The 12,536-nt window shown below is 48.4% G+C and overlaps 1 protein-coding gene across 2 annotated transcripts in view; it reads right to left on the reverse strand.

Moving 5' to 3' along the window:
* Positions 1–5,890, reverse strand: part of ARHGAP31 (Rho GTPase activating protein 31) — a 63,445-nt gene extending 57,555 nt beyond the window's left edge. For both annotated transcript variants that reach the window (XR_012621087.1, XM_074808518.1), the window contains exon 1: positions 5,203–5,890. Coding sequence is in view for 1 of the 2 variants with exons in the window: in XM_074808518.1 (XP_074664619.1) it covers positions 5,203–5,302 (100 nt within the window). In the remaining variant the exon portion in view is untranslated. The remainder of the gene's footprint in view (positions 1–5,202) is intronic.
* Between the last annotated feature and the right edge of the window lie 6,646 nt (positions 5,891–12,536).

Here is a 12,536-nt window from a genome sequence, read left to right on the forward strand (position 1 = left end):
ACTTGATTAAAGAGGCTCATCCCCAGCTCTCTGCACCCTCCTTTCAGGGAGTTGTAGAGGGCCATGAGGTCTCCCCTCAGCCTCCTCTTCTCCAGACTAAACAACCCCAATTCCCTCAGCCACTCCTTGTACGACATGTGCTCCAGACCCTTCACCAGCTTCGTTGCCCTTCTCTGGACACACTCGAGTAAGTCTTGACCTACTGCAGCTCTCAAAAGTGGTTAAGATTGTGCTTGGGGAGCCAGCTCAAGACAGAATTACCATGTTTTTATGAGACCACCAACACTAAATGAAAACTTTCCTTACTCTTTCATTCAAATGCAGCTGTGACAAAGCAGAAGCAGTCATTGCACAGCCCTACAGCATAGAAAAATATCATATTGGCTACCCATGTTTTCTCCTTCCCTGTATTACAATCCAGGGGCTTGTAAGGGCTTCCTCACCCGTCTCCCTGTGTTACATTTGCAGACAATATCTCCCTTTCCCTCCCCAGCCTCAGGGAGGGCTGCTGGTCAGCCCTGCTCTCTGCCATGGCAAGAAGGAGCCTCGAGTGGAGAGCACAAGGCAGTTGGTGGCTTCAGAGCTCCTCAAATGAAGCAGCCCTATCTCTACAGCAAATAACAAACAAAGCCAATAAGCAGCATTAGACAAAGAGGTAGAAAGTGCTTTGGGTGCTACAGGCTCAGGATGAGAGTCATTGAGGGAGCTGTGGGGAGTGTGGGAGTGGGTTAAGGGGAAAAACTGAGCTCATTGCATCCCAACCAGACAACATCAGGCAGGAAACAGATGTGCAAGAAACCACAGAAGGGTACAGCAACAGCAGAATTAACTCTCCAGCAAATGGGGGAAGCTTGGACACACAGAGCTGACCTGCACCCTAAGAACAAGGTGTCTAATCTGTGATTGGGCTTTTTGCAGTCCTGGTAGCACCTCTTATCCCAACATCTAGACACCATCATACCAGAAATGAAGGAAACGATTCAGCCTTTCTCCAAGTCCTACCTGGCTCTAAGCGAATGAATCCAAGGCAAGTCTAAATCAGTAGTGGTTCCTATGCAAAAGACTGGATTATGTCCTACCAGTACAATCCATTTTTTGTAGATGTTGTGTGTATTTCCATTTTAAAATGTGGGATTTGTACCTGGTTGTGTACCTGAAATCCCAGCTGGAATCTCCCACATTTAGAAGTATTCGGAATATTAAACTCCATTTTGACTTAGTCTCTCTCACTTTAACAGCTTTGACTTTTTCAGCCCCCTCTTACAACACTTCTGTGGTGTAACCAGAAGCAAGACTACCCTTCATGACTGTTTTCTTAAGCAGTTCAGACCGTCCTGCCCCAACTAAGGTTTGTGCACAACCTTGCCTCTTGTCTTCTCCACTGGCCCATCCATCACTTGAAAATTATACTGTTGTTATTACAGGAACTGGGGGTCTGATGTGCAGCTGCCATTGACTTCATTAGGGACACTACATGCTTTTCTCCTCTGGAAACCAGGCTGGTTATCAAGAGACCAAAACATGGCTCTAATGTTAATCTTTCAAGGCTAATATCTGTTAGCTCCATTGCACCCGTGCAACACTTTATTAAAGTTTGACACAGGAAAATGTTTTAGTAGAGGGCATTAGCACTAAATTCCTCCTGCATGGGTGCCTATCCATGCCCAAAGCCTGACACTGTTTTCTAGTGAAGCTCTGACACTCCAAAAGGCTCCACTTGGCCTCCATACGTGGATTCAGTGCTGGCAGAGACTATATGAAATCAGATGACCTTTGCACATTGGTATTGCCAGCCACCATTCTTTTATGTCTTCTGTGAGCTTTTCCTCAAATCCACTGTTATTAAAGTCATTGTTTGAGAATTTTAGTGGGAAGGAAGAAAGGCTAATTTTTCCCCAAGTTTCTAGCCCTCTTGCCAGGAGAAGGACTTGAAAACCTAACTCAGAAGCACACAGATGTTTCAGAAAACAGAAAGAAGAAAAAGAACCCAGCTCTGATTTTATTTGATCTCATGATTTTTGTGGCCTGAGTCATGATTTTAAATGCTTGAGAGCACTGATAGCAGTCTGCCCCCATAAGGAGCACAACCAGTCTCTGTGTAGAAATTGCCAGCAGGAAAAGGCCAAGTAGGGTCAAATGCGGTAGTGACAGGAACTGACTTGAAATACAGAAAACTCAACACATCTGAGCTTCAAACCAGCTACCAGACAGCAACATCTGTCCATCACCATTGACCTCGGTCAGATCTGAAGAATCAACTTACAACTGAAGGCTTTGTATCACATTTTTAGTCTCCTGAGCTACCCCTCCGTACCTGCTAAAGTGTTTCCATCTACACCGCTCTTAAATACTTTGTAGTTTGGCCACAGCTTTTATTGTATTATCATAAAGCTCTTTATAACAGAGCCTTAGGTACATCTGTCTGGTAAAGGAGACAGCAGGATCTTTTCACCCGTCACTGAAACGCAGCCATCTCTGAAGCAGACCATAGCAAGTGATTAAACAGTTAAACGACAGGAGAGGAAATGCTGATACCTTAAGCAGAATATAATTCTCTCCACTGGAATTTGGCAACCACACAAGGGCTAAGGTCCTTGAAGAAAGCGCAAGCTGCTCTTCAACAACCACAAGCATGTAGGGACTCAAGTTTTGCATCTCCTCCACAAAGCCTCACACAAGTAGTGCAGCACCCCCTAACTGTAATGGCCATGTACTCGTCTGGAGGGAAAAAAGCCAAACTGAACCATCTACACTAGCCTTGGCCATCCCCTGTGCTCCCTTTGCCATCCCCAACACCAGCCAAGCAGATCTCCACTTCTCTTTGCCTGTGCAAGTGTGCAGGACCAGTCACACAAAGCAGCACTGCAGGATGGCGTAAAGCAGGCCTGAGCATGAAAGCACAACCGATCTGACTAGTGTCCTGACTGTCCTACAGCCTCCTCTTCTTTTCCAGTTAACCCTCTGGGTGCATTTTAAAACCTTCTTTCACAAAGATCCGCAACAAAATGTTTTCTGGACAGCAGCCAAAGTGCTCTCCCCTTCCTCCTCACTCCCAGATACTGTGAACTGTCTTACATCTTCATTGCTTCCAAGTAGGGAACACCCAGAGCATGCATCCCAGCAGTTAAACACAGAGTACTATCTAAAGCAGAGAGAAAGTTACTGCTTTACATCTCTACCAAAGCCCCTGCTTGCCGAACCACTGGCTTGTCACTGGAAATAATTCTTAGCAGGACAATTCAACTATCCTCAAATCAATCATCTCTCATACCTCAAACGCTCTTCTAATTTTGTTTCATAGTTACAGGTTGCAAGTTTGTGATGTCGTGGTGACATCTGAACCTCCATTTCTTCCCAGGATGTCACTTTGGCATAGTTGGTCACATTCCTATTGATCCTGAGAGCCCTACTGGCAACAAAATTAGTATCTCTAATACTCTCGTTTCTTCTCCCCCTGTCCTGACAAATGGAATTGTACCAATCTAACTTACACCCTTCCCAATAAACCTATAACAATTGAGTCTTTCATTTCTGGATCCCACGGCACCGGGCAACAAGATGTGCTATTCAGCAAATAGCACTACAGCATAAAGGGAAAGGAACTTCATCTTCTCCCCCACTTCTCCTCAGCATGGAGAGATAAGTAGGTTGGAACTGTGAACCATCCCACAAATGAGACTTGAGACAATGTCTTTCTTTCTTGTGCCCAAAAAACTATTTAAAAAAACTATGGGATTTCGGGTAGTAAATTTTGCTGTTCTGGCCTAATTTCAACTGCAGTAACTATGTTTCTCCCTTTAAAATCCCCCTTGCTGCTTCAACAGAATATACCGCCTGTGCCCGCCTTCCTGGCGTTGTTTCTCAGTGTTCCTGTAAACAGCTGTAAATTTTTCCTCCACCACGGCAGCTCACGTTAGCACTGGATGGAATTTATCTATCTGTACCTTGCACTGGCAAAGTGATACCAGTTCATTAAGTCTGTTATTTTTGCTATTTCAATTCAATTGCTTTTAAGGGCTGTATGAGTTAAAAGATACAGTAATTGTTACGGACAACTCACAATGAAATTGAATGACTGGTTTTCCCTGTATCTAAGTAAATGCACATACAGAACATTTTATCTTAGTGATATATGTACTGCCCTCTTCACTGTGCAACGGAAAGGACTACTGCTATGTAGTCCATCCCTCAGCCAGTGCGGTTCCACACTGTAGTCCATCAGCCATACTCATCAGCAAATGAAAGACCTGATTGTACAGCCCTCCCCGTACAAAGCTGGCATTGCTGCTAGAAGCCTTTTTTTTTTTTTTTTTTTGGTCAGAGTAGACTGACATTGCTAAAAGTTAGTTAATTCAAATTATAACATAGTGCTAACATCAGGGATGCTAATAGGCATATATTTATTTTTGCTCTTGCTAAACTGCAGGTCTTTCTGTATGCCAAACTCACAACTGTTTCTCTTGTCATCCAGCCCTCTTTAAGAAAAATCGTTCTGCTCCTTCCCTTATCAGGGACTGACCCTTTCAAGCTCAGGACCCTCTGATCTTATTGGAGTTAGCTCTTGTCTGAGCTACCATGTTTTCATCTCATACCTGGGGGCATGGAGGTCAGGGGGAGGAGGAGAGGAGAGAAAGATAACAGTCAGGGTAGTAAAAATATTAGCTCAGCTGACCCCTACACCTCACACCCATCCCTTACTCCATGCCCTCCCCCCAGTCTCTGTCCTGTCTCCATCCTGCAGTGAAAGGACAATACGGGAAGTGTACTGGCATCCAGAAGGGGCAGATAGGACATTCCCAGTTCTTCTCTACAGCCCTGCAACACTCTAGTCTCCTGGACTTCAGGAGGATTTTGAATCCTGGGAGGAGGCAATGCTAAGTGCACTTTTCATTTCTGAACCTAGCTCCCTAAAAGCCTGCTATTCCCTTCCACGACCGGGAGGATAGGAACATACATCTGTCCACCTCTGTCCACGCTTAGCACTACTCATGCAAGGGTCACGCAAACGCGTCACCAAAGCAATCTTCCGATCGTTCATTCATTGTGAGTAACTGGGCAGTGACTCCACTTCCCAGGGATAAACGAGCTCCAGGTTGTCTACCCTCAGCCTTGGGAAAGGTCCGTTTTGCAGTCCTACCAGTAAAAGAAGGGGACGCGCGCTCTGCTCCTCCACAACCAGAGTGAGAATAAAGAGGCATTTACCATCCTGCCCAGAGCTCTCCAGATACTCCGTCAGGTCGCAGCCGAACGCGCTCGCGGCTCCCTTCCTCTTGAGTTTCTGTTTGGCTCCCTTGTTCTTCATGAGGTTAGTCCCAAAAGAGGTTCGCCCCCCTCCTGCCTTGCCCCCCTCCCCCCGGCCTCACGCTGGGCGACAAAAATCTCGCTCTTCTCCTCAGACCACCGCCCGTGTCCCGCTCCCAGGGAGCAACATCGGCGGTCCCGTACAGCGTCCAGCCAGAGAAGTAAACATTAATCCCCACCAGATGTTGGGCTTCTCCTGTGGCAGAGGAAGGTCAGGGTGAGAGGAGGCTCCCCAGTCGGCAGCAGCAGCGATCATAGCCCGAGCCCGGAAGGGTTCTCATCAGAGGGAAGTGGGTGGTGGACGGGTGCCCACATCGGAGCTGGCAAGTTGGGGGAAGATGATGGTGGGGGGGGACGTCTTTCCCTCAGCACGGTTCCGGGACCCTCCACAGCCACCTTCTGGGTTTCGTCAGCTGTGCTGTCGCCACTTCCAGCTGAAAGCGTCCCAGTCTGGTTGTTGTCCTTCTCTTGGCTTTCAGAGGAGACTGGAAGTTCAAACGGGCTAATGAAAAGGGACCGGGGAAGAGTCTGCACAAGGCTCCTCTTTGGCTCCCCCCCTTCCCCTCCTCCTGCCTTCGGACAGTTAGAGGAATGAGAAACCAGCTTCCTGTCCTGACTCCCGCTCGCTCACTCTCTCCTTTCCCCCGTTTTACAAATCCTAGGATTATCCAGCTCAAAAAAATGCTGAAAGGAAGTTAGCCGAGGAGGGGGGCGGAGGACAGTTTTTGGCAGTAAAGTGCGTGTGTGTATGTGTGTGTGTGTGTGTACAGGAGAGGCTGAGAGAAGGCGGGGAATGGAGTTGGGGGACGGGGATGGGGATGGGGAGGGGAGGAAGAGGGAAAGCCTGTCCTGACAGTCGACAGATAACGGACTGCCTGAGAGGAAATCACTGCGAGCCGAGCCGCAGCCCACGGCGCGGTCAGACGCTTCCTGCGCTACCAATGCTCAGCTCTGAAAAGGCCCAAGGAGGGGCCGGCAAGGAAGAGAGACACCAGGAGCTGCTTCAGTAAATCTCTGCCTCTGTTCATCAAGTCCTTCATCGCAAGGCACCTTCCTGCCCTCGAACATGATCCTGTCACTTCAGGATTTGCCTTACTCTACAGAGGCACAGGCTGGAGCTACCGAAGTGCAAGAAGGGGGCAGAAAGTTGGGAAACTAAAGAGAAGGGGGAGGAGGGAAACCTTCGTTTCCCTCCTCCCCGGCAAGCAGAAACAGATGCTGTCCGGGCACCTAAGTTCATGTACTTTCAAGTCAGCTCCCAAAAAATGCTCCCCTTGACCAACAAAGGGATTTAGAGATAAGGAACATAAATCACCCAGTAGCGGCAAGAAGGGAGATGGGACGAGTCTGCCCTCAGGCCCCAAGTCTTGCTCCCCCCTGTCCCAACACCTTGCTAGTCTAACTTTCAGTACATGCATATCTCTGCTCGTAAGAGCAGTCACTTGCACTTACTCCACTTTTTTTTATCCCAGAAATTCAGACCTCTTCACAGGGCTGGGTGTGCTGGCGGACCACATGCTTCACCTAGGGAGGCAAACTTAACGCTGCTAAGGCTTCACTGCCCCCTCTTGCTCTGTGCCAGATATAACTGTATGGGTCTGGGTGAAAAATAAACAAACAAATGAAAAACAGGAAATTGCAGCTTTTCAACCAAAAATCAGACCAAAGACAAGGAGAGTAGTTTTGGTTTGAAGGAAAATTGTCCAGGAAACAGCAAAGGACTCCCTTAACCCACCTTCCCCCTCAACCCTGGGCTCTGCACCCTCACACAGCAGAGAAATCCCATCTTCTTCCACAGACATCTGCAAACCCACCACCTCACGTCTTTATTTTGACAGAGTCGTTTTTCAGAGAAATCAAGCCTCCGACTGTGATCCGACTGCTGCCAAAAGCAAGTCGGGTTCTGTCTGTTGATATGATGACTTTTTTTTTTCCTCAAAAGTGTTGGATGTTACCACTTCACATACAAGAAAAAACTCCTAGCCCTAGCGAAGGACCTTGAGCAATTATAACTCCTATTGTGTAGTTTATCACTGCAATTATCATCATTATCCCCATTTTACAGCTTGCTGGCTGATGGGTTGAGGAGAAAATGATTTGCAGAAGGGTGCCAGAGAGATGTCTGGCCTGTCAGCTCCCAGCCTCCTGTTCCTGCTCACAGGCTAAGGGGGAAAACTCGACTCTTGTGACCAGACCAATGGCTGTTCTCAGGGACCCTAGGTGCTCATGAAACACTTAAAACTTCCTTGAATTTATTCTGGGCTTCTCACAGCACCTCGATGTCAAGTTGACGCATTGGATCCCTCCCTGTGCCGGCATGCTGCCAAACCCATCGCGTGCCATAGCACATCCTGCCTGCCTGCCAAGGGGCAGACTTCAAACGGGTCGGACAGACAACAGGACGCTCAGACCTGGATGTCTCACCAGCCCGTCCTCCCGCTGCCTGGGTGGCTGGCTGCCTTCTCTATGAAGAGAAAGCCTTCTCCTTGCCCTCTCAGGGAGGAGGCATGTCCTCCTGTGCATGCCAGCCCTCTCCCGCAGGGCTGAGCCCCAGCACTGGACTCACAGCGGGGAACAGCTTCACCGTGGCACATAACCACACCATCTTCTTCAAAGTCCTGAACTCCCCTTTGCAGACACCTTCCTCCCTCCACGAACCAAATAGGACGTTTAAATTTCCCACGCTGGTCTCCTCCATCATCCTACATCAGACAGCCTCACTAACAGGGTCTGTGTCCACAGCCCTCGCCTGTCCCCTCTGCCTGGTGACCCACGGTGTGACACTCCTGCCCTCTCCTCCATGCCCTCCTTCATCTTAGATATGCCTTCCCCACTCCTCCCTTGAAAGTCTAACCAAACAGGATGGCTACAGAGGAGGATGGCTTCATTTAAAAAAAAAATAAATTCAACAAATAACATCAACCCCTGCATGGATAGACCTTCCTCATGTCACCAGCAAGGGAGCTACAGCGCCATGCGCAGCGGGTAGCACCCTGACATGGCTGCCATGCAGCACGGGCCCCCTCCTTTCCCTTGGTGCAGCCTCGCTCCAAGGGACCTTTGTGGCCCATAGGCCCAGAGTACAGGGACTCAGCAGCTCTGCTGGGTTAGCCTGTCACCCTCTCTTCTTGCTGTTTCTCACAGGCTGGTAGGCATTTTTAGCTGAAAGCACCATTTCTTGGAGTCGGCTCTGTGGCAGTTCCCTGCAGCCACTGAGGGAGGTGCCATCTTCGGGACCCATGCTACTGGGTCCCATCAGCCGATGAACACTGCAGAAATTGAGCACTGCCGTCTGATTTTGGTTATCTGGGGGCTGTGCTGTGCTGCCCTGACCCCAGCCAGGCCATGAGTGGGTGATGGCTGTCCAAGGCCTGGCCATAGGACCACCATCAGCCATTGCCACTGGGGTGGGGGACAGGGAGAAACTGCCACCCCCATGCCAAGAAAAAACAGTATTTGAAGTACAAGTGCATAGAAGAGGACCTAGAAACAATCTCACTTTATTCATAGAGGATCTTTCAGGCGTTGAAGTTTGCTGCCTTGCTGCCCCGTGCCAGGTACCCCATGGAGGGAAGAGGGAGCTGGAGAAAGGAAATGGTGTGGCAGGTGGGGTGAAAGAGGCACGTGCTGCGGCGAGCGAAAGAAGGCATGAGGAGCTCCAGGAGAGCCCTTGCCAGGCAGGCTGGGCTACAGGGGTGGCATTCCCCATGCCAGGATGACGTTCAGCAAGAGGACAGAGGGGAGGTCATTGGGGGATTGCCCGAGGAGCCCTGGGCCGGGAGGAGAAGGTCAGGCAAGGTGAATGGGAACCAAACAAGGGAGGCTTTACAAACAAAGCGCTTCGTATTGGAGTCTGAAATCAGTGCTGAGCCAGAGGATTTTTCCGAGGGAAAGGGGCGACATTCTCCTCCACAGAGGAAAAAATAAAAAATTTGGATTTGTGCAGCCCGGGAGGCAGGGCAGGTCGCTGCAATAGTTAGGGTGAACAGCAGGGCTAAGGAGTAAGCCAGTGTCCCTCCTGGAAAAGCTTTCACAGAGAAGAACAGGCAAAGCTGGAGAGGAAAAGAGGTTGAGCCAGAAGCATGGAAAGCAAAAGAGTTCAAAGCTGAAACCGCTGGAAAAGATGGGGGAATTTCTCTCCCTCCTAAAAAAAAAAAAAAAAAGAAGACGAAAAAAGTGACTCTGCAGAATAAAAGCAACACCAAGCCAAGCCAGAGCTCTCACAGAAGCAATCTCTCTGTAGAGATTACTTCCTTGTCCCCGCTGCCATACAAACAGCCTGATGGCCAGCTGCCCCACGGTACCACAGCCCCAATCAGGAAGTCATGGCCCACGACACTTACTTTAAATCCTTCCTTTTGAACCTGTAAAAATAGGTCAGGATTTGAAGTTAGTCACAAAGGCCTCCCTGTCAGAGAGGGCCACAGGTTCGTGCAGGAAGGTGGAGCACCTTCCCACCCTGCTTCGCTGCTGATCTGCGGTGCCTCACCCTTCGGCTTGAGAGCGGATGTGGCAAACCAGGGTCTGTGTGTGAATGAACTAGGACGGATAATGACTTCACAGTTCTCTCCGTTCTCACAGACAAGGTATCGGTGACCCCAGAAGCAGTCAGAGAGCCTGGGGAACAGCTTTGGCCATTAGGCCTAAGTCTTTCTTCCCCTTCTAAGAGCCGTGGGCTGTGGCGGAGGCGTCACACAAGCTATTTCTGGGCACCCATCTCTCCCCTCCCTGCTGCGTTTCCTTCATTTTGTTTGAGCTCTTTCCTATCTGTGGCTTTAAAATCTCCACCAATCTGCCAGGCGCCACTCAACACAAAAGAGCAGTGGAGGTGGGGGGTGGAAGACCCGGGGGGGGGGGGTGAATCTGAACCCCTAAAAATAGCTCTGCCGAGTACGGCTGTTTTCCTGACACAGACAGTTCATTGTTAGACCCTGACACGCCACTTCACCCTCCCTCCCCACCCCTCAACATACTCTCTTTCCTCTCCTGCCCCTCTCCAGCCCAGTTTCCTGTCTACTCCCATCTCTGTGGCCAAAGCTGGAGCTATGTATTGTGAAACATAAAGCCTGGTGTGGAGGCTTTTGTTTCTCTGAGTGCATGTCAGACCACAGACTATGGGGATACCCTTCAGCGCCCCTTGTCACAGGGCACCCACCACTCTTGGTTCCTAATTTCACCTATTCCCAGCCACAAGCCCTGTCTCCCCCAGCTCTCACCTCCCTTTCTGCTTTCCAGAGGACCCTCATGCCACATCTTCTTCTGTGTGTCTGTCTGCCCCATGCAAGCTTTTCATTAGCTGCTTCACAGATCCCAGCACTTCAGCTACAAATGAAGGAGACACACTTGCACACTACCAATCCTCCTCACTGCTGGCTGTATACCCATGACACGACAGACCTATGCCCAGAAGGCTCTAGTTTTGAGGCCGTATGATGGTGTGATGTCATCACAGAAGAGAACAAATGGAACACCGCTTGTACCAGGAGGGTACTTTTCTCCCCCTTTGCTGGTTAGGGCATAGGGTGAGTATCTATGGCCGTAGGACCAGGTGTAGTCACTGACGTAATAGGAGCAGACATATATACTCCTGCCCAACCCACCTCCTTGAGTATCATCCCAGATGCAGCGAATTCTGGAGTACATAAGTAGCTTAATATAGCATGATACTCAGTTATTGACTACACACAGTAGAACTACAACACATGCAACCACATTTTTTATCCAGTCATTTCAGAAGTGTCTTGCTTACAGAAAAATGAGGAACACATCTCCCTTCCCTTACTCAAAACACAAACTTGTCTGAACAGTGACCGTTGCTTAATCCTGTGTTTGTACAGCATCTAGCACAGAGGAACTTGAATTCTTGACTGAGGACTCCAAATTGTTCTTTAGTTAAAAAACAGAAAGAACATTATAGAAAGGCTTTATGCCTCCCAGTGTAAAACTCTACTGATAGCGCAATAATATGCGATAGTATTATAGAACAAACATTCAGAGAAAAACTCTACCAGACAAACCACACAGCTAGCAAAAGCTTCCTTCGTCTCAGAGGCACATTCTGAACCTTCTCCAAGCATCTTACCAACAAGATGACCCATTTGGTGAGGCAGGAAGTCCACAAAGCTCACACCATGGAGCCATTCCAAGCTCACACAGGCCTTTTCAAGAGCATCCTGCCAGCAGCTTTTTGGATAACATGGAAGAGGCAGCTGGCAGCCCTGTGCTGAGTACAAGCAAGACAGCATGTTGCAGAGAGAGACGTGATTTCCTCAACACATTGCCTCACTGCAAATAACAACAATAAGGATTCCCACCAAACTAGGAAATGTTTTTGCCTCCTTTTTCCCCCCCGATCAGGTAACCAAAGAGACCGACAGAAATTAAATGACTTGCTTAGAACTATGTTGTGACTCCATAGCAAAGCAAAAAGCTAAATCAACAGAACCTATGAATTTAAGAAACGCCTTAACCATAAGCCCATTGCTTCTCATGACTTACCAGCCTGTGAGCACAAGCAATAACCAGATTTTCAAGCACAGCCAGGATCCCTAGGAGCTGAGAAAACTTAATCAGAGAAGAAAATCCTGAGGAGATCAATCTATCACTTCAGATACCCATTGCTTAGTCACTATGTCCAGCAGCTATGCTACCACAGCCTAAAGGAGAGCAGAAGACTTTCAGTATCTGTTCCTCCACATTTGCACCCCACTGGTTTTGTAGGAGTTTCCTCCACCCTTTATCCTATAAACCTTGTTCTAGCAGAAATGAGAAATCTGATGAGCCAGAGGCAAAAAGATAAACTATTTAGTCTTTCCTGCTCTCAATTCTGCCAAACAACAGCATGGGTAGTGTACTATTAAGGATCCTACATATATAATTTCTAATTAGCCCAGCTCACCATCACTCAGAGAACACTGACACCAACACCCACTTCACTGCCTGTATTTCCACCTTCAGGTGTCCCTCTCTTATTATCCATTCTGCTAATCAAGTTGCCATGGGAGAAGGAAGTTGTGGGTTAACCTGACTGCATAATAACAGCAGTCATTTGTTCTTGTGTTATTTTAACAGTGATGCAAGGCTAAGGACTGAGAAAGAATCTCTATTATAAGGACTAAGCTGGAAGGGAAGAAAGAAATGAGATTAGGGGTTAACTCAAGGAATAATCTATTTTCTTCACTTTCTGTAGAAGATAGGGCTGTTTTGTAATAACCTTATTTGCTAAAAAAACCCCA

This window comes from Strix aluco, chromosome 2 (genome assembly GCF_031877795.1).
Source record: "Strix aluco isolate bStrAlu1 chromosome 2, bStrAlu1.hap1, whole genome shotgun sequence".
In the NCBI taxonomy this organism is placed as follows: Eukaryota; Metazoa; Chordata; class Aves; order Strigiformes; family Strigidae; genus Strix; species Strix aluco.